This window comes from Danio aesculapii, chromosome 2, assembly GCF_903798145.1.
Source record: "Danio aesculapii chromosome 2, fDanAes4.1, whole genome shotgun sequence".
NCBI lineage: Eukaryota > Metazoa > Chordata > Actinopteri > Cypriniformes > Danionidae > Danio > Danio aesculapii.
This window is the reverse complement of record NC_079436.1, coordinates 19,509,888-19,535,973: the sequence shown is the minus strand read 5'-3', so window position 1 is coordinate 19,535,973 and position 26,086 is coordinate 19,509,888. Positions and strand designations below refer to the sequence as shown.

Below are 26,086 nucleotides of genomic sequence, written 5' to 3'. Positions count from 1 at the left end.
AGCTCATTAAAAATCCCAAATAAAACCAACAAAAATGGTAAAGCGTAAAGTCTTCTTTCCAATGATACCTAATGTTTGTTTGTAGCTCACTGGGGTGAAGAACTGTTACTATTTAAAGTTAGGTATGTGTAAATCCCTAGAAGTGAGTGCTGGCTAACAGCTTAATTCAAAATAACAATAAAAAATTAAACTAAAATAAGAACAGAAGCCCACCATGTGCAGGTTTACAGCATCTCCGAGCTGTAGAAAAAAAAACAATAAACAAAAAACACAAAAATTCTGTCATACGTGCAAAGGCCTACAGGCTTATTGTTGGTCCTTTTCCTCTGAAAGTAAAATGTCATTGGGAACACGACTGAAAAGGTCACGTTTCGGTGCTTGATGGAGCACTATACGCTTCCCTGTGAGTCATGTCAAGATGGAGATGGCAGGATGTACTCACAGATATTGGCGGTGCCCTTGGGGATGGGCAGGTAGGAGCCCATACTCCAGGCTCGGCCCTGGTAGTGCCTCTTACAGCGAGCGCAATCCGGCCCCGTGGTGTTGTGCTCGCATTCGCAGCCCAGCTTCCCATTGTCATAAACACAGCTGTTGGCATGGAGGTTGCACTTGCACCTAGCAGGACGAAGAACAAAAACATCATAACAAACGCGAAATGTCAGCCCAGTGCCAGCGTTTTCAAACAAAGAGCCGGCCGCAGCGCTTGACGTCTTATCCCAATCGCAATATTAATTTCGTTGCAATGCGTTGGGAGCCTCTTTGTGGCATATCCATTACAAACTCCAACCTTTAACGTAGGCTTCCCATGATGCTTCGGAAGAGAGCTTCATTATGCCGTTAAAAACAGAGCTCATTTGAGTGTGCCCCTGCGGAGATACTGAATAGAAGCGTGGGTCACATCTGTGACACAAAAGCAGAATGAAAGCCTCTCAGTGGTTGGGCTTTAACATTGAAAAAAGGCAAAGAAGAAAAGAAGAGGAAAGTCTATCGACACTAACAGCACCTCTTCAAAGTTCTTCTGATGTCTGCCAGGGAAGAGATTTTCGACAAAGAGTTGACTGTTGTTTTAGAGTGTTTAGAGAGCGTTAAATATATAAGAGGGAATCTCAAGTCTGAGGTTTGTTGTGTCAAAACAAAGATGCTTTCCATGATTTAAAAAAAAATATATATGTATATTAAAATGAAACAATTCTAATTGTTTAAAATAAAGATTGGAATTTACAAGAAAATATGGTAATGGTTTAGTATATGAACCTTTTTTTCACGATTACCTTGTTGCTTATTAGCATGCATCATTTTTAAGTACATATTCTGCATAATCTTATACTACATCTTTAATCACACCCAATATCTAAACCCAACCAACTTACAAACTATTAATAAGCAGCAAATTAGACCTTAAAATAAAGTTTGACAGAAATTACTGTCAGTATTTTATTAAAGGAAAAACAATAGTGTTATTAATTCAGTGATTTATTTAACATTTTATGTAATTGTAAAGGCGACACGGTGGCACAGGGTACCTCACCTCACAGCAAAAAGGTCACTAGTTCGAGCCTCAGATGGGTCAATAGGCATTTCGGTGTGGAGTTTGCATTCTCTCTGTTTTGCGTGGGTTTCCTCCGGGGGCTGTGGTTTCCCCCACAAGTCCAAAGACGTGGTATAGGTGAATTGGGTAAGCTAATATTGTCCGTAGTGTATGATTGTGTATGGATGTTTCCCACACCGTAAAAAAATTCCGGAACTTTACGCTTTACTTCCGGCAGCTGGGGTGCCGGAAAGAAACCATAAAATCACGGCCGTTAAATTACAGATATTTACTGTAAAATAACTGGTGGAATTACAGAAATTTACCCAAAATTTAAATTTAAGGAAATTTCTGTAATTTAACGGCCGTTATTTTATGGTTTCTTTCCGGCACCCCAGCTGCCGGAAGTAAAGCGTAAAATTCCGGAATTTTTTTTTGATGGGTTGCAGCTGGAAAGGCATCCAGTGCGTAAAACATATGCTAGATAAGTTGGCGGTTCATTCTGCTGTGGTGACCCCAGAATAATAAAGGGACTAAGCCGAAAAGAAAAATCAAGGTTTTAAAACCATATAATTTTCTGTTAAACCATTCCTAAATTATATTATATTATATTATATATATATATATATATATATATATATATATATATATATATATATATATATATATATATATATATATATATATATATATATATATATTTTTTTTTTTTATTACTATTTTATTTAGTTTTTCAGGGCAACAGTATCGTCTTGTAAAAAAAAAAAGTGTGTTTTTGAAACTAATGATGATAGCAGAAGTCAACTGCTTATTTTAATTATTTAGCCTGACATGTTTCTGTTCCAAAATATTTGAAATGTTTCTTGTAGTGAAATATACTCTTCAAAGGGGCAAAAGTTGTTTTTTTTTCACCCAGACACTTAAAAAGAACTTATTTTAGAGCAGTGATCACAATACCAACATACCATAAGACTGTGATATTTTTATCCAATATTTTTATTCTTTCATAGAATCACACAATTCTCACATGACTCACACACAGTTGTGTTTGGATTTATTTAAGAGAGAGAGAGAGAGAGAGAGAGACAGAGAGAGAGAGAAAAAAGTTTCTGTCACATTATATTTTAAGGTGCTTGCTACAATAAATTAATTTACAATAACCACTAATTAGCTGCTTATTAAGTACATATGTATATATTAAGGTAGTAGTTGGATTTGGGTATTGGCTAGAATTACAGATGTAGAATAATACATAGATATTTATTATACTTTATAAGTACTAATAAGCAGCCAATATCTTAATAATGGGCAGGTAATAAATCAGTAGTGAATTATTATTTTTTTTAACTAAATATACTGAACGCATTGGCATGTTTTACAATATAATGAAATATTTGACTTTTTCCATAACACACTGGCCTGTCAACACAACAATAACTAATTTAAACGCAGTCAGAATTATAAGATTTAAGAAAGAATTGAAAGATTTGAGAATTTTAAATTTGCAAGATGTTATCTCATAAATTAACACCATATTGTGCAAAAAAACTGTTAGATATGAACACAATTTAAAAAGGCATAATTAAAAGATAAATCATATATATTTTAACAAGGTTTCACAAGTTTGTGAGTGAAAATGTTTCCACACCAAATTATTATTATTAATTTGAATGCATGTGTAGCTCTTCATTCTAATTTCCTACAGAGAAAACAGCGAGAGCTTGAGAGACACTGCGGCGATTGCGGATGATTATCTTATCTGCCACTCGAGATGAGTGGTCTCACTTTCCATATCTCCTCTAAATATAATTTGCAGTCATTGATTTTGCCAGGAGACAAAAGGTTACAACCGTGTTGTGTACTTGTGACCTCGGCCTCCCAGTGTGATGGTCAGCGGTTAATGAGATCATTGAGCATTCAGGATATGCTACACCTCTCTGGAGGGTTTGTGTATGCTATGATATCAAGGCAGTGTTTGTTTTTCTGCAGCTCGTTCCAGGGAGGACTTCTGCTCTTTGAAGACGCACGGCGGTGAGGATATGCGGCTACCGCCTGCTGTGAACTCGAGACAGACATGTTACAGAAATACATCCATTCCAATTGACTTTCTACTTTCCGTGACATTGCACATAAATGATTAATAACTGCGGGAAAACAACTGAAAAAATGTAAATTCTAATTCCAGCTTTCATGATGGACTGTTCATTGTCAAACAAACATTGCATTTGACGAACGTGTTCAGTGGCGTTGTTTATTTAGATGTTTTTCTTTCAAGTTGGTGAAGGTCTTTTGACTTTCTACTGTTAACTACATATCAACTTGAAGTGATTAGAGTATTATTAGACTGTCTGCTTGATATCTGCTATTTTTAGATGGCTCCCCAACATACTTAAATATACTTTAGGTAAAATCCAATGACATAATGTAAAATATATATATTTTACAAAACAAGGCCAAAACGAAGTTTGCTTGGAGTTTGCCACTAATCAAACTTTATTATTAATGGGCCTTAATTACTATGTAATTACATTTAAATTAATCATTTGGTCATGTTTTTACATCATATTAATATATTAAAAATGTAATTAAATCTGTAATTAATTTCTGTAAATATGTTGATAATTGGGGCGACACAGTGGCTCAGTGATTAGCACTGTCACCTCACAGCAAGAAGGTCGCTTGTGCGAGTCCTGGCTGGGCCAGTTGGCATTTCTATGTTGAATTTGAATGTTCTCCCCATGTTCGCGTGTCCAAAGACATGCAGTACAGATCAACTGGATAAACTAAATTGGCCGTAGTGTATGTGCGTATGCATGTTAGAGTGTATGGATGTTTCCCAGTACTGGGCTGCAGCTAGACTGCGTAAGACATACAATGGTTAAGTTGGCGGTTCATTCTGCTGTAACGACCCTCTCAAGAATAAAAGGACTAAGCCGAAGGTGAATGAATGAATGTTTATAATTACCCTGCTGACCCATCCCTTACACATTAACCCTCATAAAAGCTATCAACTATCAATCTAAACCTGTCCCTAACCATACCCATATTGCATCTCAGTAGAACCATAAGTTTTGTGGTTAACACTTTAATTTAAGTATCAATTCAAACTGTTTATTACCGGGATATTACCTACCTATTATTAATTTATTGACTGTTTAGTAGCACTTATAAAGTATCATCTCAGGTCCCACTTTATATTAAGTGGCCTTAACTACTATGTATTTGCATTAAAAAATATATACAATGTACTTACTGTGTTCATAATGTATTTGAGAACACTTGCGGTGCTCTTGAGAAGGGATGGAGGTAGGGTTATAGACAGGTTCGGTGGTATGGGTAGGTTTAAGGGTGGGTTAAGATGTAAGGGATGGTCAACAGTGTATTTACAAATGTAGTTACAGAAGTTAATTACAGATGTAATTACATACAGGTATTTACTCAAGCACAAGTAAATACATTTAATTACACAATAAGTACTTCATTTTCTATGTCTGTGTAAGTACATATTAGTTAAGGACACTTAATATAAAGTGGGACCTAATCTTATTTTACGTCCCTTATCCCAGCCAATACCCAAACCCAACTATTACCCCACTATTTATTAATAAACAGCCAATTAATAGTTTATTAAGTTAAAAACCTTAGTTAATGGTTTGTTAATAGTGCAAGTTGTACATTAAACTAAAGTGTGACACTTAATATAAAGTGGGATCATAGAACTTGCCAAAGCAAAGTAGATTGTGGCTGGTAAATGCCTTAAACCTACTAACCATCAGTCTGTTGCAATCATTGGTAACATGTTATTTTGATGGTCCATTTGAGTATTAGTAGACTGTCTGCTTAATATCTGCTGATCCTGCTCATTCAACAGACATTGAACAGACTTTAAGAGACTTTGCAAGTACATGTCAACTGACACTAACCCCAACCCTAACCCCAACCTAACAATCTACTTATAATCCAATGAGAATTAGTTGGCATGTAGATGCAATAAAACTTAAATTCAACAAACGGACCATCAAAATAAAGTGTGATCCAATGATTTAATCATTAGGTGTGGTTCTGGCTCACCTTCTTTGATTGGTTTCCCTCTTTCATTACGTCTGTTCTGTCCATTGGGACAAGCGTTTATCAGTAAAGAAATCATTGAAAAAGCTCTCTTACAGTAGAAACTGAAATGTTATTCTAAATGAAAGAAATGCCAGTGTTTTAATACTGTAAAGCTATGAGCTTGCAATAAATAAATAAGACATGACATGACTGGAGTGCCAAACTGCTACGCAACAGGAGCTTTGACATGAATTTGACATCAATAGTGTTTAATGTACATGTTGTCACGGATTGGCCAGGCTCTTCCACCAGCATCACGCAACGATCCCCTTCACCTGAGTATTAACCACGCACAGCTGCACCCAATCACTCAGACACACTATATAAGCACACACCTTCACTTCACTCATTGTCCGGTCTCGTTCCTACGAAGCGGACTCTGAGTGAACACCTCCTGGTAATCACTAACCCTCGATCTCAGAAATATTGTACTTACCTACTCTCTGTTTCTCCTAGTCTGTCCAGTGTTCCCGGTATCCTGTCTGCCTTGTGTTTATCGTCAGTCTGTCTTCCCCTCAAGCCCTTTGGTGTGTGCATTCGGTCTCCCTCGGTGTCTGTCATCCAATCTGCCTCAAAGGATCCTCAACACAACCAAAATCCAGTCACTTATCATCAGTTCTCCTTGTGTGCTCACTGTTGTAAATAAACACCGTTATTCATCTACTCACCTTGTTTGTCCGTCTGCTTCCCTAACAGAAGACCGGACCAACAACAATCAACAGCATGAGCACTCACGATCCCATTCAGGAGTTGGTGGACTCGCTGAAGAGAGTCTTGTCACCATCTGCTCCACTTCCCGAAGCACCACCAGCACCGAGCACTTCTTCACCGTCCACCCACTCATCCAGTCCCATGGCTCGACCAGCGCCCTACTCTGGCGGGGCGGAGGAGTGCAATGGTTTTCTGTTACAATGTTCTCTGGTATTTACCATGCAACCTGAGTTATATCCCACAGATCGGTCCAAAATTGCGTTCATCATCTCCCTTCTCTCTGGATCGGCTCTTCGGTGGGCAGAAACCATCTGGCAACAGTCTGGGCCGGTAACAAGCTCCATTCAAATGTTCACCAAATATTTTAAGGAGGTTTTTGGTCGCGCAGATGCAGAAGTAGCAGCCGGAGAACAGTTATACCATCTCAAACAGGGAGCCATGTCCACTCAGGATTATGCGCTCCGATTCCGCACTCTGGCTGCTGCTAGTGGATGGAATGAGCGATCTCTCCTCACCACCTACCGGCTCGGATTGGAGCCCAGCCTCCGATTACAACTGGCAGCCCTCGACGATACCATGGGGTTGGAGAAATTCATTCAACAATCTCTCCGCTGTTCTGATCGTCTGAGGGTCTACCAGCATGATCTTCCGCCAGTACCCCAAGCACTCCTCCGTTCGCCAGAGCCAGCCGTCCCTCCAGAACCAGAACCAATGATCGTAGAATCTGGTAGACTCACGATCGCTGAGCGACAGAGGAGGCTGACCCGGGGTCTGTGTATGTACTGTGGAGCCGAAGGACATGTCAGACTGGACTGTCCCATTCGTCCAGCACGTCCCTTGGTGAGTGTGTTCAGTTCTCCCATTGAAAAAATGCATCCTCTCACCACCAATGTCCAGTTAACTACCCCTTCTGTATCTGTTTCAGTCACGGCCCTCATCGACTCCGGGTCAGCTGGAAATTTTATCTCATACGCCCTCTGTCGCCACCTCCAGCTTAACACCGAAGCCTCGACGCACGTCTACCAGATTCAACCCATAACCAACAATATCCATTCCCAGGCACGTATCCATCGTAAATGTGAACCTATCAATCTCCAAGTGGGATTGCTCCACAAAGAGGAGTATATTCATGAGGCTCTGAGTCAGGGGTATATTCGTCAGTCCACCTCACCCGCGGCCTCAAGTTTCTTCTTCGTGGCCAAGAAGGATGGAGGGTTGCGGCCTTGTATAGACTATCGAGTCCTGAATCAAGGTACAATCAAATTCAGATATCCGCTTCCTCTCGTCCCTGCGGCCCTGGAACAACTCCGATCAGCAAAGATATTCACTAAGTTGGACCTCCGCAGCGCTTACAATCTGGTAAGAATACACGAGGGGGACGAATGGAAGACGGCGTTTGTGACCCCTACAGGGCACTATGAGTACCTGGTCATGCCCTATGGTCTGGTCAACGCCCCCTCCGTATTCCAAAACTTCATCCATGAAGTCCTCCGGGAGTTCCTCCACCTCTCAGTCATAGTCTACATTGATGATATCCTGATTTACTCCCGGAGTGAGGCTGAACATCGCCACCACGTTGCGGAGGTCCTACAAACCCTCAGAGAGCACCAATTGTACCTCAAGGCAGAGAAATGCTCATTCCACTTACCCTCTGTTCAGTTCCTAGGGTACATCATCGACCAAAATGGGGTTCGCATGGACGAGGGGAAGGTCAAATCCGTTGTTTCCTGGCCAGAACCCACAACCATTAAAGAACTCCAACGATTTCTAGGATTTGCCAATTTCTATCGACGTTTCATCCACAACTACAGTCTCATCACCGCTCCGCTGACCAACCTACTCCGAAAACAACCCAAGAAACTCTCCTGGCCTCCCGAAGCCGCCGCAGCCTTCCACAATCTCAAACAATCCTTCACTCAAGCTCCACTCCTGACTCACCCTGATCCTGACCTACCTTTCGTGGTAGAAGTGGATGCGTCGACCACTGGAGTGGGAGCCATTCTGTCTCAATACCACGGTACACCAGCATTACTCCATCCATGCGCCTATTTCTCCAGGAAACTCAGCCCGGCGGAAAGGAACTATGACATCGGGAATCGAGAACTACTAGCGATCAAGCTCGCTCTAGAGGAATGGCAACACTGGCTGGAGGGAGCCAAACATCCATTCCAGGTGATTACTGACCATAAAAATCTACAGTACCTCAAAGAAGCTAAAAGACTCTGTCCTCGTCAGGCCCGGTGGTCTTTGTTCTTCTCCAGATTCCAATTCTCAATCTCTTACCGACCAGGATCAAAGAACGTCCGAGCAGACGCCCTTTCCAGAATTTATGATCAGCCGGAAATCATAGAAACACCAGCCAAGATCCTCCCAGAACAAATTTCTGCTTGTCCCATCACCTGGTCCGCTCCTACAGTCGTCGCCACTCCAGACTCGAGGATTCCGCCGGGCTGTCCCCCCAATCGACGCTTCATCCCTGAAAACCAACGGGTAGATCTTATTCATTCCAGCCATACATCTTTGGGCACAGGGCATCCCGGGGCCAACAACACCCTCTCGTTGCTTTCCCAACGCTTTTGGTGGCCGAACATGGCGAGGGATGTGAGGAGATACGTCCAAGGCTGTAGGGAATGCGCTATGTCAAAGAGTCCTCGCCATCTGCCTGCAGGTAAACTCCATCCCTTGCCCATCCCAAACCGCCCCTGGTCACACCTAGGAGTTGACTTCATGACAGATCTCCCATCATCCGAAGGTAATACTTGTATTTTAGTCATTGTGGATCGATTTTCTAAGTTCTGTCATTTAATTCCGTTGAAGGGTCTGCCCACAGCCCTAGAGACCGCCGAAAACCTGTTCAACCATGTCTTTCGAAATTTTGGAGTACCAGAAGATATAGTCTCGGACCGAGGACCCCAATTCATCTCCAGACTATGGAAAGCCTTCTTCAGACTCCTAGGTGTGACCGTAAGCCTCTCGTCTGGCTACCACCCACAGACCAACGGCCAGACCGAGAGGAAAATTCAGAAAGTGGGGCGGTTCCTCAGGACCTTCTGTCACGGTCATCAAAACTCCTGGAGCCAGTTTCTGGGCTGGGCGAAATACGCCCAGAATTCACTGCGGCAACCTACCACCGGACTTACGCCATTCCAGTGCATCCTAGGATTTCAACCTCCACTCTTTCCCTGGGATGGCGAACCATCTGATGTCCCCGCAGTGGATTACTGGTTCCGGGAGAGCGAGAGGGTCTGGGACGACGCTCATCACCATCTCCAGAGGGCAGTACGCAGAGCAAAGGAGGTATCAGATAAAAGGAGGAGTCCAGGTCCCATCTATACTCCAGGGCAGAAAGTCTGGCTCTCCACCCGAGATATCCGCTTGCGACTGCCCTCCCGAAAAGTCCCAGATTTGTTGGTCCCTTCACCATCCTGGAACAGGTCAACCCCGTCACGTTTAAGTTACAGTTACCACCACAATACAGAATCCACCCCACATTCCACGTGTCACTCCTCAAACCCTTTCACGACCCTCTGATTCCCTCCACAGAGCCTGGCCATGAAGAGGAACCTCCTCCCGCACTGATGTTGGAAGAAGGGTCCATCTACAAGGTCAAGGACATCCTGCGGTCCCGACGTCGTGGTGGTCATCTGGAGTACCTTGTCGATGGGGGGGATATGGTCCAGAGGAAAGGTCTTGGGTCCCCAGATCAGATATATTGGATCCCGCACTTATGGAGGAGTTCCACTCCAATCACCCTGAGTTCCCAGCACCTCGTGGACGTGGTAGACCACCACGGCGTCGGAGGTTTAGGCCCTCAGGAGCGGGCCCTGGGGAGGGGGGTAATGTCACGGATTGGCCAGGCTCTTCCACCAGCATCACGCAACGATCACCTTCACCTGAGTATTAACCACGCACAGCTGCACCCAATCACTCAGACACACTATATAAGCACACACCTTCACTTCACTCATTGTCCGGTCTCGTTCCTACGAAGCGGACTCTGAGTGAACACCTCCTGGTAATCACTAACCCTCGATCTCAGAAATATTGTACTTACCTACTCTCTGTTTCTCCTAGTCTGTCCAGTGTTCCCGGTATCCTGTCTGCCTTGTGTTTATCGTCAGTCTGTCTTCCCCTCAAGCCCTCTGGTGTGTGCAATTGGTCTCCCTCGGTGTCTGTCATCCAATCTGCCTCAAAGGATCCTCAACACAACCAAAATCCAGTCACTTATCATCAGTTCTCCTTGTGTGCTCACTGTTGTAAATAAACACCGTTATTCATCTACTCACCTTGTTTGTCCGTCTGCTTCCCTAACACATGTAGGTCAATATGTTTGATAAACGATGTCATGTTTTAGACGACAAATTGATTTCATACTGATATCACATTATTGGATTATTGAAGAAAATTATGTAAAACAGATTGGACATCAATTGATCTGTGATGAGATTCAGAATAAGTATGCTACTGTATATTATATGTACATCCTCCATCAATCTATGAATTACAAGCATAGGTCTTTTTAAGCATATTGCTTTGCATGCACTGAAATCCCTTTAGATGTTACTGTATACAAAATACGTTGCCATATTTGAATTAAAGATTGATTAATAAAACATTTTTTTTACGTTAACAATTTTGTGTAATTATTTTAGTGGTAGAGAATAGGACATCAGTGTATGAATGCATACTGTATGTGTACTGTATATTGGATCTGTGTTTGACACAAGTCTTCGATGTACATTTGATACATTTGACGTTTGATCAGTTGCCCACTACCTGCTGTTTTCTCACCACTGTAATTTTGCATCTGTGTTTATTTTGTTATAAAGAGGACAATACGTATTTACGTTTTCATCAGGAAGTTTGTTGAAGGCATTCGTACATGGGGCAAATGTTGATGGTTAGAAGATTGTATGTCAATGCACACGTCGTGAGTGAGTTTATGTGAAAATATGTAATATACAACAAAATTTTATAACCTTGATCATTGGAAATTCTGTACATAAACAGAGTAAGACATTGCTTTTAGAGTCTCTCTCATAAGAACCAAAACGTACTGCTGTATACATTGCTGGAGAGCACCAAATATGTCCCAGGAGCTACTTTAAAAAAATTTTTTTTTAGCATTTTTTGTTTTCGTGAATCCACCAGAGGCCACTGTGTACGCTTTTTGAGATCTCAAATTTCTCTCGCAAATGCCATTCGTGCCTCCTGTTCTCATATAAATCCACCAAAGGCCGCTGTCGACTGACTGACAAAATGACTGACTGACTGACTGATTGACTGACCCACACTCCTCCTTCTCTAAACCCAACCAATAGTGTTTTTAAAAGCACCGTTTGACCCACCCACTTCTCTGCATCCAACCGACAGTTTTAAAAAGCAATCAAAAAAAAGCCCTCGCAGTCACCAGATTTTTACTACGTTTTCAGATTTTACCACATTCTCACTCTGTTACTTACTTGTTTCTTTTATCTTTTGGCTTCTGTTTTTGTCTTACAAAATTTGTGGAACAGTTCTTCGCCAGACTCAAACACCATTGTCGTGTTCAACTAGTCTCTGCATCTCAAGTCCACCTTCGTACATGGCGAGCTAACTGGACAAACTAGTAACAGCGGTCAGCTGATGAGCATGAAAAATGAACGGCATCAAATAGTAGCGTTCGTTTTAAAGACGAAATGTACATCTGGCTACATAATTCGTGATCTGCAGAAAGGTATATAGGGATACATTTTTTTCAGAATGAGCCTATGTTGCAATTAGTTATACGTGTCATGAATGTTTGCTACAAAAACAGGGCACCTGGTTACCCTTTGTGTGTGAATTATAAAGCACAACACATAATATTTGCTGTTCATCCTACTGATTGGTCAACTTCAGATAGATTAAAAAATCATTTACGCTGGGTATACACTGTGTGGTTTTGGTCTGATTTTGAGGCAAATTCTGAATCTTGTGATTCTTCTTTGAATGAGCCCAAATTTCAGCTTTGCTGTTTGTCATTTGTGATGCTGTGTTTGTGTAGTGTACAGGGGGAATGGAGAGGACTTTAATAACCCCTATGATCTGGAATCGCATGGTTGGATGATTTTCTGACACGTCAGAGATTTTGGTCGACCCTCGTGAGAGAATGGCACATTTGAATCAGACCTACAAACCGATTGAACTGAACTCCGTGTTTGTGCTACACCTGCACAAAAACAGACACACACTCACAGGTTCACATGGGTGCGATGGTGTGATGTTAAAGTATATATTCCAGAACTGACAGAAACAATTAAACACATATCATGTTCATATATTTGCAAGATACAGATCAGATTGTAAAAAAAGTGGTGTTTATTTGATTACTTCCATTCCACATGATCTTTCCACCCTTTTCATTAGGTGGCATAAATACATCACGTGCTAGTTTGCCCACCACCATTAAACAAAAAATAATTATATGGGGGTATGATGGCTTCATTTTATGAGCATAGTGTTAGTGGTCAAGTTTCTGCTGAACAATCAGACCGTATAGTGTGAGGACAGGAATCGTAAACTTTAGCTGTATATTGCATGAGAACTTCCTGTACAATGCGAATTGGTCCCTCACTGAAATTGCACAGAAATAATCAACCCAGGCTCATTCTGATTACGTACCCTATATATATTATATATTATATATATTATATAAGTTTTTTGCAGTATTTGTTTTCACGAATCCACCAGAGGCAGCTGCGTACGCTGTTTCAGATCTTAAATTTCTCTGACTAGTGCCATTACTACATCAGTGTTTCTCAACCCCATTCCTGGAGGACCACCAGCTCTGTACAATTTCCATGTATCATTAACCAAACACACCTGATTCAGATCATCAGCTCATTAGCAGAGACTGAAAGACCTGTAATGGGTGTGACAGACAAAGGAGACATCCAAAACATGCAGTGCTGGTGGTCCTCCAGGAACGTGGTTGAGAAACACTGTAGGCACTGCTCCTGCTTGTCCCTGTTCTTGACCATTGCCTGCACGACTACTGTTGAATACACTGCACCTGCATTCTCAACTTTGCTGTCAGCGTCCCTTCCGTTACAGTAACAATGTATGTTAGTTTGGATTTGTTTAAATTGCATGTACACTGAATAATGATGTCTGCAAATTGTTGCAAACAATTTATTTGTTAAATAAAAAAAAACGTTACATTTAGAAATCTTCAACTTAATTTGTTTGTTTAAATTCAGCCCAAATAAATTGTTTACAACCACTTAAATTAAAAAAAGTAAATCCAAGGAATCATCTTTAAATAATTCTTTGTCAGTGTAGCTGTTTCGAGCTTGACATTTTTTTGCACATGAACACGATGGCAAATCAGCGCTGTTTAAGAATGTGCTAAATTGATTTTTAAAACCTCAGTATCGATTGGTACCAAATTCCAGCATTTTGACAACCCTACCTCACACACACCAGTTCCTGATTCCCCTAAATAATACACACACAGACACACAACTGAAGCCTACCATTAAATTATTACCTATAAAGACCCGTCTCATTTTCACACACATTGCTGAGTCTTGTTTTTATTGTAGCATTACAAAGCATTTTTCCTTGTTTGTCTTGTTGTCTTCTGACCTTTTTCTTGTTTCCATTGTCTTGCCGCTTGTCCTGACCATTCACCTGTTTCTGACTACGCTTTGGATTACCGCATGCTCATGTTTGTCCCTGTTCTTGACCATTGCCTGCAAGACTACTCTTTAATAAACTGCATATTAACCTCAACTTCATTGTCAGCATCCCTTCCATTACAGTAACCATTTATGCTAGTTTTGGTTTTGCTTAAATTGCATGCTGTTTTGAACTTGACATTTTATTGATCCAACCATTTATGTAAAGTTATTTAATCTTTAAAAAATAGCTGATATGTTTTGCTGCTTGTTAAAATGAGCTGGGGGAGAAGCAGTGGTGCAGTAGGTAGTGCTATCGCCTCACAGCAAAAAGGTCGCTGGTTCAAGCCTCGGCTCAGTTGGTGTTTCTGTGTGGAGTTTGTATGTTCTCCCTGCGTTCGTGTGGGTTTCCTCCGGGTGCTCCAGTTTTCCCCACAGTCCTAAGACATGCAGTACAGGTGAATTGGGTAGGCCAAATTGTCCGTAGTGTAAGTGTGTGTGTATGTGTTTCCCAGTGATGGGCTGTAGCTGGAAGGGCATCCGCTGCGTAAAACAAATGCTGGATGAGTTGGCGGTTCATTCCGCTGTGGCGACCCCGGATTAATAAAGGGACTGAGCCAAAAAGAAATGAATGAATGAATAAAATGAGCTGAAACAACAGTTTTTGGACAATATATGTTCACTACTTAAATTTGTAAAACATTAAGTTAATTAATTGTGTTTATGTAACTACCTAGGAAGTGGATGTGTAGTTCCCAGCAGGCTTAGCATGTTTACAGTAAGAACATTAATGTTTCTTACTTCACTTAGTGAGCCAAAACTGTGCTAATGCTAGTCCTGAGATCAGCTTCTGTCAACAGTAAGCATTATTGAAGCAGTTGTTAATTTCGAACTCCGGTAAATACACAAAATGACATTTGCTGTTTGTTCAAATTACTTGAACTTGGGGGTGGGGGTTCAAGTAATTTGAAAAAAAACAAAAAAAAAAACACTTAATTGTTTTTAGTTTAATGCACTTAAATTTGTATAAACCAATAAATTTGCTTAATTTGTTTAAGCTGTCCCAACACAAATTAACTGTGCAGAACCCAGCATTTTTTACAATGTAACAGACAATTCTGATTGTCCAAAATAAAGTCATTGAGATTAATTGGCTCCACAAGAGGAATCTGTGGCTGTTTCTCAATACCAAGAACACAGAGAACAGACTTGCTTTCTCATGGAGCTCGTTCTTGCCAGGTTACCTCATAAGAACGGACTCGGAAGACCGCGAGAACACAACGTGTCCTGTGAGAAATAAGATGCTGCAATATTCCTGATTGTCACGTGACCATCACGTTTTTTTAACAGAAATTATGTAAACATTACAACATTCATACAACAATGAATGTTGAACAATGTTTTTCCCATTTTCAATACATATAACATGCACAAAACATAACAAATGTACTTTGCACAATAGAAATAAAACAGATTTTAATTTGAATTTTAGCAAATGAACACCCTTAATGTGTTAATGCCTTTATTAAGATTTTTCATGTTAATGTTTACTTTCACCATCTCATTTAGGGAAACTTTTGCGATAAATAAGTTATATTTCTGAACTTTAATAATAAACAGGTATAGAGAATGCTCCGCTTCCCACCTCCTTTATTCAGCCTCAATGACTTCTGGGACTTCATGAGCGAGTTTTGTGCTCAAGAACACATCTGGGAACTTTTAGGTGTCCTCAGTACTTGGTCTTTAGTCTTGGAACTGAACTTTGACGGTTGATGATGACGTTACACGAGAACACAAGGACGCAAGAGTGCTGAAGAATGCATATTGAGAAACAGCCTGTGCTTCTCATAAGGTTAATTCATTAGATCATTTTAAATAAAAGTGATTGTTCAAAATGAATTTTTCTCTTTGGTTTCATTTGCTTGAAATAATTTGAAATAACCCAATTCAACGTGGAAATATGTGTCAATTCATCAGTAAAACAGTTTAAAAAGTTACACCAACAATTTTTTTTATGTGTGTGTGTGTGTATGAAAGATAATCTTACATCAAGTTTTTTTTTCATCATCACAGTTTATGAAGACTTTTGTAACTGTTATTGTTTATTAAATTTACTTGCAATAACCTTTTTTCACTGCTCCTTTTCATACAGTGTATGTATTGCTATTAATTTAGGCTACTTTCCAATTTCAGCATCACTGAAGTGCACATATTCATCACCTCTCTGGAGTATCATAAAGGCTAGTCAATTAAATCTCCTCCATATCTCTAATCTGCGGATGTATCTAACCGCCCTTCATCTAGATAGCGAAATTCCCAAAAGTGGTGTGCTTTGAGATCTGACCCCCGGGTTAATTAAAAACCAGCCGAAACTGGATCATCAAGCCAATGTCAGGAAGTTCAGTGTATCTGCGGTGCAGCGGCGAGGGACGTGATGCTTTTGCCGTTGGCATTGTCATATTGAAATTGGAGGGACCGTTGAATATCACTGCACGGGTGCCGTTGGGAGAACTCCTGGCACAGCAACCGTTTGTGCTGGCAGAAAGATGAAAATCCATTTAATAATTCTTTATTGGCCTTTTTTCTTCTCGCGCTCCCACAGTGGGCTTTGGCCATTATCTAAGAGTGGCACCACTCAGTTACTCATTTAACTCCGCTCTCCTCCCTCCTGTTATGAATCGAGGACGTAAGTGTTTTGCTTTGCTTTTGCTCTCGCTCTCTAAAGACATGGCTCTGGGCGTTATACTGAGCGCCATTGTCTATGAGGTGTAGTTCATAACTCGTATTCATGAATTTTTGCCACAGTGGGACTTCTTTTCACAAATCCAATGAATCTGAGAAGGGGTTTTGAATAAAAATAATCGACCCTTCTTTTTTAACAGAAGACGTGTGTGGCTTACGTTATGGATTCATATGATGCAATGCTGTTTTAATGTTAGCCCTCATGCACAGGCGTCCACAATCCCATATCCCATTATTATGAAACACTGCAATGTCTGAAATGTATTGTCTGTCTTCACAGGAAGAAAAAAGTAGACATTCATGCTTGTTCCTCTTGCTATGTTTCATCCTGACCTTGGTTTCTCCTGGAATGTGTTTTCCCATTGCAACTGCTCCTCTTTTACTTTTCTTTTTAAAAGTGTGAGTAGTCTTTCTTTAAGGGCTTGACCCCCAGAAATAATGTCATTGCTATATTGAAATTTTTAAATGTAAGTACTTTTTTTCTTGTGAAAATATTTATCATTCATTCATTTTTTTTTTCGGCTTAGTCCCTTTATTAATAAGGGGTCGCCACAGCAGAATGAATGCCCAACTTATCCAGCACATGTTTTATGTAGCGGATGCCCTTCTAGCTGCAACCCAACACTGGGAAACACCCATACACTCTTTTATTCACACACATACACTACGGCCAGTTCAGCTTATTCAATTCACTTTCAACCGGAGAACCCGGACAGGGGGAGAACATGTAAACTCCACACAGAAACGCGAACTGACCCAACTGGGGCCCGAACCAGTGACCTTCTTACTGTGAGGCGATTGTGCTACCCATCATTTTTATCATAAGTGTAAATTTAAATCTATCAGCATGATGCATGTATTGCTTTGTTTCTTAACAGTACACAATAAAAGTGCTATATAAATGAACATTACTAAATGCACATTATTTACTAACTGCTGTTTTTTCGGTAACACTTTATTTTGATGATCCCTACTGCACAATGTGTAGGCTAAAAGTTGCATTGCAACTACATGCCAATTATTTCTTATTTGAGTACAAGTAGACTGTCTGCTTAATATCCAACATAGCCTTATAGACGTTTCTGGAGATTGCGAATTATGTAGCCAGAGGTCCGTATGGCTGCATTTTATTTTTTTAAACGAACGCTACGAGGCGGTGTGACGCCATTCCGTTTCGCGCTTACCAGCTGACCGCTTACCTCCGTATGGACGGCATTCCGGGTGCAACCAGTTTGACCGTTTAGCGCGCCATGTACGCTGCCAGACTTGAGACGCAGAGAGGAGTTGACCACGACGACGACGACGACGACCACGACGAAGAACCATTCCAGAAAGCAGGTAAGACAAAAACAGAATCCAAAAAATAAAATAAACAAGTATATAGCAGGGTGAGAATGTGGTATAATCTGAAAATGTGGTAAAAAAATCAGACAAGGGCTTTTATTTTTCTGGATTGCTTTTGAAACATGTTGGTTGGGTTTAGGGAAGTGGGTTGGTGGGTGGATCAATAAAATTGGTTGGGTTTAGGGAAGGGGCAGGGTGGTCAGTCAAAAAGTCAGTCAATAGCGGCCTCTGGTGGGTTTACGCGAGAACAGCAGGCACGAATGGCAATCGCAAGAGAATTTTGAGATCTCAAAAAGCACAGCAGGCTCTCGTGAATTCGCAAAAACAAAAACTGCAGAAAATGTGTCGCTGGGACGTATTTCGCGGTTTCTAGAAATGTCTGTAGAGGTACATTTTCAGAATGAGCCTTGGTTGTTAATATCTGTTGATACTGCTCCTTCAACATTTAACTGACTATAAGAAACTTTGCAAGTACATGTCTACTTAGACTAACCCTAACCGTAACCCCAACCTTACAGTCTACTTATAATCTATTGAGAATTAGTTGGCATGTTGCAATGTAACTTAACTTCAACAAAATGCTTTAAAGGGACCATCAAAATAAAGTGATATTGTTTTTTTCTTTGCGATTTGGCCATTCATCCACACGAAAGACAGTATAAGGTGACTGAAAAATCTGGTAACAGTGTGGTCACTTAAATTAAGTTTTTTCCTCATGACTGTTTTGTCCTTTCTGATTGGCCAACACAGCTTTATTCTAAGGCTTGTATCACTGCCTGTGCACTTTTGTTTTGTTGTGTGCAGAGTTTTTTTTAAACCAAAAAAATTAACTTAAAACCAACATAGGCTCATTCTGAAAACATTGCCCTATATACATTTTTGGAGATCACGAATTATGTAGCCAGGGCTACATATGGCTGTATTTCGTTCTTAAAATGAACGCTACGTTGCGGTATGACACTGCTGCCGGCTTCTGTTTCTTTTCATGCTACCAGCTGACCGCTGACCTGGCTTGTGGATGGCTTTTCCGCTGTCACCAGTTTGAGACACAGAGAGGAGTTAACCATGAGTTTCGAGTCTAACGGTTCCAGAAAGCAGATAAAAAAACAAAAGGCAAAAATTTAAATAAACCAGTAAATGACGGTGAGAACATGGTGAGATCTGCAAACGTGGTAAAAATCAGGCAGCCATGAGAGCTTTTGTTTTTCTGCATTGCTTTTGAAAACACTGTCAGCTGGGTTTAGGGAAGGGGGTGGTTGGGGGTATCTGTCAGTCAGTCAGTCGACAGCAGAAAAAGCATACACAGTGGCCTCTGGTGGATTTGCGAAAACAAAAACTGCAAAAAAGTACCTCCTGTAATGTATTTTGCATTGTCCAGAAATGTATACAAGGGCACATATCAATAATGAGCCTTGGTTGCTTTAAACTTAAAAGATATACTATTTTTCTTAAATCATTGGCAATTTTGTTAATCACAAATTCACTTAAGTCTAATGCATTTTTAATAAAAACCAAGACTTATTCCATTTATCCAATACTTTAGAAATATATTGTATTGTACATTTGCACTGAAAACACTATAAACTAAAACACTAAAAAGGTATAATAATAATTTGTTATAATTCCTTACATTAAATAACACTTTTCTGGACACTCAAAGCACTTTGCACATTTTTTGGGGAGAATCTCCTCATCCACCACAAGTGTGCAGCATCCACCTGGATGACATGATGGCAGCCATATTGCATATCAAACACCAGCTGATTGGTGGAGAGGAGACAGAGTGGTGAAACCAATTCTTATATAGGGATAAGAAGGCCAAGTTGGGCAAATTTGGCCAGGAAGGCAAGGTTAAACCGCTACTCTTTTTCGAAGGACATCCTGGGATTTTTAATGACCACATAGAGTTGGGATCTCAGTTTAACATCTCATCTGAAAGATGGCACTCACTGACATTATAGAATCCCCTTTAGTATACTGGGGCATTAAGACCCACAGAGAATGGAGGTTGAGCACACTCTGCTGGTCTCACTAACATTACTTCCAATTCAATTCAATTCAATTCACCTTTATTTGTATAGCGCTTATACAATGTAGATTGTGTCAAAGCAGCTTCACATAAAAGGTCACAGTAAATAGGAACAGTGTAGTTCAGTTTGTAGTGTTTAAGTTCAGTTCAGTTGAGCTCAGTTCAGTGTGGTTTAATAATCACTACTGAGAGTCCAAATATTGAAGAGCAAATCCAACGATGCGCAGCTCTACAGATCCTGAACCATGCAAGCCAGTGGCGACAGCGGAGAGGGAAAAAAAAACTTCACTAAAGGCGGAAGTGAAGAAAAAAAACCTTGAGAGAAACCAGGCTCAGTTGGGCACGACCATTTTAATTTCTCCGCTGGCCAAACGTCTTGTGCAGAGCTACTTCCGGCAGCAACCGAACTGTCCAAGTGGTCTCCCATCCAGGTACTGACCGGGTGCAGTCCTGCTTAGCTTCAGTGGGCGACCATGTGAGAGCTGCAAAGAGCTAGCTGCCAGCTAAGGTATTCATTTTCAATTTAACTTTCTCTGCATTCACTTCAATAATTTCTTATGTTTTAGTCATTTTAATTTTTTTTTTGTTGTCCATCTCTCATAAAAAGTATAATTCCACTGTAGGAAAGCAAATAACAAAAACTATTATGAGGCAGTTTTTTTCATTATTCTTATTGTGCTTTGATATGAATTAATTTATTGCTGAAAAAAGCATGTTATCCTGTAGTGTTATTACTTAATGGACTCTGCAAATGAGACTAAACAACAGAGTTAATTCCAAGCTGATTTGTATCACAGGCTCATCACAGTCCTGCTGTTTACTATCAAGAATCTGCCTTAACTTGTATTGTTTGTAAATGCCTAAGGCTGTTATGTGAAGTCTTATCAAGCTAATCTAATTGTTAAAAGTTGAGCTATTACCTCTGGATGCAAGCTATGAGGGCAAAAGTATTTTTACTGTATTAGAAATAAAAAATAAAATGTAGCTTTTAAGGAGGCGTTTACAGGACACTAAATTTACATGAACCAAAAATAGAGACCCCATTATGTTTTGGCTGATCGTTTTCACCAATGCAAACAGGTTTCAAAATGCTGATGTTTTTAGGAGCATGAGGATTACATGTTCAATTTATAGGCATGTGTGAGTACTTTGACAATCAAAACAACAAGAACTGTATTGTGAATAATCAAAAATAAATAAATAAATAAATAAATTCCTGACATTTAAGAGATTATTATACCATAAAAAAACATTCTGTACATTTCAGGACTCCAAATTTTTATTCAAGCAGCCTACAATATCTTTTTTTTATTACAATATTGACCAAAACATGATATTGACCTAAGTTGCAAAAAAGGTTTACTCTATATAAACGTTCAGAGTAAACAAATGTTTAAACTAAATTAAATTGCAAAACACAACACTGTACAATAAAGACTAAAGCCCTATAAATAATCACAGAATTTTCAATCAATATTTCAGGATGTAGAAGGCCAGATTAACTTGTAGAAAATGTAATGTTTGAACTAATAAGCCAAATAACCAAATACGTTTCCAAGCATTAGGCACTGTAATGAACACCATTGTCAATACAAACACAGGCTTATTTTAAAAGCGTACACCCTATATACATTTCTGAAGACAGCCAAATCCTTGCCAGGAGGTAAATTTTTTTTTTGCAGTTTTTACTTTCAGGAATCCACCAGAGGCTGCTGTGTACGCTTATTGAGATCTCAAATTTCTCTCGCCAGTGCCATTCATGCCTGCTGTTCCAACGTAAATCCACCAGAGGTCATTGTCGACTGACTGACTGACTGAGTGACTGACTGAGTGAATGAATGACTAATCGACTGTCCCACCCTCCTCCTTCTCTAAACTCAACCAATAGTGTTTTCAAAAGCACTGATTGACCTGCCCACCCACTTCACTAAACTCAATCGACAGTGCTTTAAAAAGCAATCCAGAAAAAGAAAAGACCTCCCCTGATTTTTACCACATTCTCACCTTGTTATTTACTTGTTTATTTTCTTTTTTGGCCTCTGTTTTAGTCCTACCACCTTTCTGAAACCATTATTCACCCGACTCGAACTCTGCCATCGAGGTCAACTCCTCTCTGCGTCACAAGTCCACCGACGTACATGGCAAGCTACTGGACAAACTGCTAACAGCAGAAAAGCCGTCCATATGAAGGTAAGCAGTCAGCTGGTAAGCGCGAGAAGCAACAGCCTCATACAGCCCCGTAGCATTAATTTTAAACATAATTTGCGATCTCCAAAAATTTATATAGAGCTGCGTTTCAGAATGAGCCTATGTTGGTCAATACAGTACATGCACATTATCATAATATATAGTACTGTTAAATATTAGCATTGCATGGTTCCACACAATTCATTCATGTTGTCCCAACACAAAAAAGTGAACATAAAACAATTAAGTTTGTCTCAAAAAAAAATCACAAGAATTGTGTTGTTTCAGCTCATTTTTTTTTTTTTTTTTTTGGATTGTACATACCATTGCTCCATTGTACACCGAACTACCAGGAGTAAACAGAACTTAACTATTTATGAGAGATGTTAAAATAATTTTGAGCATGCACTGTAAGTAAAGTTTAGCAGTATCTGTTAAAAGTCCAAAGTAAAGAGTTTTACTCATGCTGTTTGACCCCTGAAAACTTTCTTCACCTTCTGGCCTTGAGGATTAGAAAAGTCTTAGATGTCTTTGTAGTGAGAAGCAAACTTGGACTCCAAATGTAAACCCTAGTGGAGGCACACAGACATCTGACAGCCATCCCATCAAACAAGGCGGCGAGAGAACCCCGTACCTGTCTGTCTTCCTGGACATCACAGATGTAGCTGAAAGTTCTCACTTTTGTATGTCAACCAACCTTAGTTACTGAAAAAATCTGCCTGGCTCTCGACATCTGCCCTAGCAGCTCTTATTGAGCGACAACTGTGACATGACCCATATTGATTTGAGGAATAAATAAAGCACAAGTGAGTAAGGGAGACAAGGAAATATAAATGTTCAGAAGAAAAGAAACGTATTTAAGTGTGAATCTCATCAACAGAATTAAAGGGAATGTTCATTATCTAATCCGTTTTTTGGATTTCTATGATGACAAATAAAAAAAGTGCATCATGCAGAATCCCTATGGGGACACGTTAAGGGAAATCAACCAGAGAGCAGGAAATGAAAACACATTTCAATGCTTTCAAACATTCCTTCTCAAGCATTTTGCTTTCATGCACAATGTAAACTCAGATCCTCTGATAAAGTTCCTATTTTCTCTAAAATATAAAAGCATTTTACATTGATTACATTTTCTTTTTCACTTTATTCTACACATTTCACTCTTTATTGGTTTATAGCGACAGTGTTTGTCAGAACTTCATACCTCAACAGGAAACAAAAGATAGATTATTCAGCATCCGCTGCCGGCTCCTTGAGCAAGAGGACTGTGCCCCTGGAGGACCACACTATGGATTTTCAGATCTGTCATGCCTAGCCCACCACCCTGACTGCTCTGTATGTTTTCTTTTATATGAGAGCGGATGTCTTTGCAAGGGGTTTGTGAACACTTCTCTATAAGTGGACTTGGTTTTGGTTCATGGTTGAAGAGGAGAAAGTAGAGTAGCTTTGGACCCAGAGCCAAGTCAGGCTTCAGCCATGCTGACAACAGACCATAAGCAGGAGCCTACTGCACATGCAGAGTCAGGCTTGTAACCAAATCAAAACCAGAGAAAATGCCAGAAGCCACTGTCATCCCCAACCCAGGCTCATTCTGAAAACGTAGTCCTGTGGACGTTTCTGGAGACCGCGAAATATGTCCCGGGTGGTACGTATTATTGCAGTTTTTGTGAATCCACGAGAAGCCACTGCATGCACTTTTTCGTATCTCAAATTTCTCTCGCCAGCGCCGTTCGTGCCCGCTGTTTTCGCGTAAACCCACCAGAGGCCACTGTCGACCGAACGTCTGTCTGACCGACTTAATGACTGAATGGCTGACTGGCCAGCCGACCAATCGACTGACCCACTCTCCTCCTTCCCTAAACCCAACCAATTTAATTGATTGACCCGCTCACCCACTTACTTCCCTAAAACAAACCAACTATTTATGAAAGCCGTCCAGAAAAAGAAAATCCCTCATATGATTTTTACTAGGTTTTCGGATTTTACCACATTCTCTCCCTGTTAGTCACACACACAGTTTTTGTCTTACCTGATTTCTGGACCCACTCTGTCCCGGACTCGAACCCTGTTGTCATTGTCATGGTCATCTCCTCTCTGCATCTCACGTCCGCCGATGTACACGACGAGCTAACTGGACAAACTGGTTGCAGCGGGAAAGCCCTCCACATGGGGCAAGCGGTCAGCCGGTAAGCGCGAAAAGGAACGGCGTCACACTGCCCCATAGAGTTCGTTGAAAAAAATAAAATGCAGCCATACGTACCCCCAGCTACAGAATTTGCGGTCTCCAGTAACATCCGCAGGACTACGTTTTCAGAATGAACCTGGGTTGGTCGTCCCAGAGATGTCGGACCAGGTGCACAAGCCAACATCACTGGCCACTGAGTAAAGTTTGACAGCATGGAGTAGAAACCTGTCAAAACATGCACCAACAAAGGTATGGTGTACTGGACCATACTACCTATATAAATTTCCAAGTGCCACATCCAGTCCCCTACCTTTTGCAAACCTGGCTCGTCTACATTTCTGAATTCCAAGAAATACATACCCAGAACTACGTCTGGTTGTAGTTTTTGTTTTTGCAAATCCACCAGAGGCCACTATGTATACTTTTTTGATGATCTCAAATTTCTCCTGTACTTGCCATTGCGTAAATCCACCAGACTCCAATATGCATTTCAGTCAACCAGCTTGCTGTCGACTAACCAACTGACCCGCCCACTCATTCCCTAAACTCAACTGATAGTGTTTTCAAAAGCAATCTAGAAAAAAAAAGCCATCAAGGCCGCATGATTTTACCACGGTTTCAGATTTTCCTGTTATTTATTTTTTGCTTATGTTTTACCTGGTTTCTGCAACCATTCTTTACTGGACTCAAACCCTGTCATTGCAGTCCACTCCACTCCATATCCCAAATCCATCAGCCTACATGGCGTGCTATTGGGCAAGCTGGTAACACCGGAAAAGCAGTCCATATGGAGGTAAGCAGTCAGCAGTGGCATAAAGACATATCCACAATATGCCTGTATTGGTCTTTTGCAATGCCACTGGTTTCACCAAGCCTTGAAACCATGTTTGCACTAGTTTTACCAAAACCTTCACTGGTCTTCACTGGTTTCACACAACTCTGAATCCGATGTCTTCACCGGTTGGTTATCTAGTTCTGAGTTTTGGTTAGTTTTGCCCTGTCCCAGATATCCTACATCTTAACTGGTTCCCCTAGCTCTGAGTCTCCTTCATCAGCTAGTTCTTCTACAAGTCTTCTTCGATGTATAGTTTAAAGTCCCCTTCATCACTGTCCTCTCCAGCCTCCCATTCTCTTATCCTTTGATAAGCAAACTTCACAGACTCCCTCTAGTTCTTTAGCTCTTCCCTCATGGACTTAAATCTTCCTGCCATCAGCTTCATCCTGGCAAATGGATCCCCAATACTGAGCACTGAACCCAACCTCTGTCCTTGGACTCTTTAGCTTTTGTTTTGCTCCACTGGGATTGTTGGTACTCAGACTCTAGTAGCCTCCCTCCTGCTCTGCCTTGGTCAGTCTTTGAGGTGTTCTCCCTTGTCTTCAATGATCCATCTCTCTCATCCTGTTCTCACTATGGTGCACATTTTTCAGTAAGTGGGCTAACACCATGTGTGTTATGTTAAGAGTTTCCTTATTATTTTATGTGAATTAATGAAGTAAACTAATTTTAGTAAACAAATGATCAGTGTAAAGCATTACCTTTTACTCTAACAGTTAAGCAAAGCATGCTAGGGAAATTGAATCTGCTATAGTTAAGTCAGTTATGCTTA

The 26,086-nt window shown here is 40.6% G+C and overlaps 1 protein-coding gene across 2 annotated transcripts in view; it reads right to left on the bottom strand.

Moving 5' to 3' along the window:
- The window catches only part of LOC130242203 (netrin-G1), a 148,950-nt gene that overhangs the window by 43,734 nt on the left and 79,130 nt on the right, over positions 1 to 26,086 (bottom strand). For both annotated transcript variants that reach the window (XM_056474251.1, XM_056474241.1), the window contains exon 4: positions 443 to 615. In XM_056474251.1, the coding sequence (XP_056330226.1) occupies positions 443 to 615 (173 nt within the window). The remainder of the gene's footprint in view (positions 1 to 442; positions 616 to 26,086) is intronic.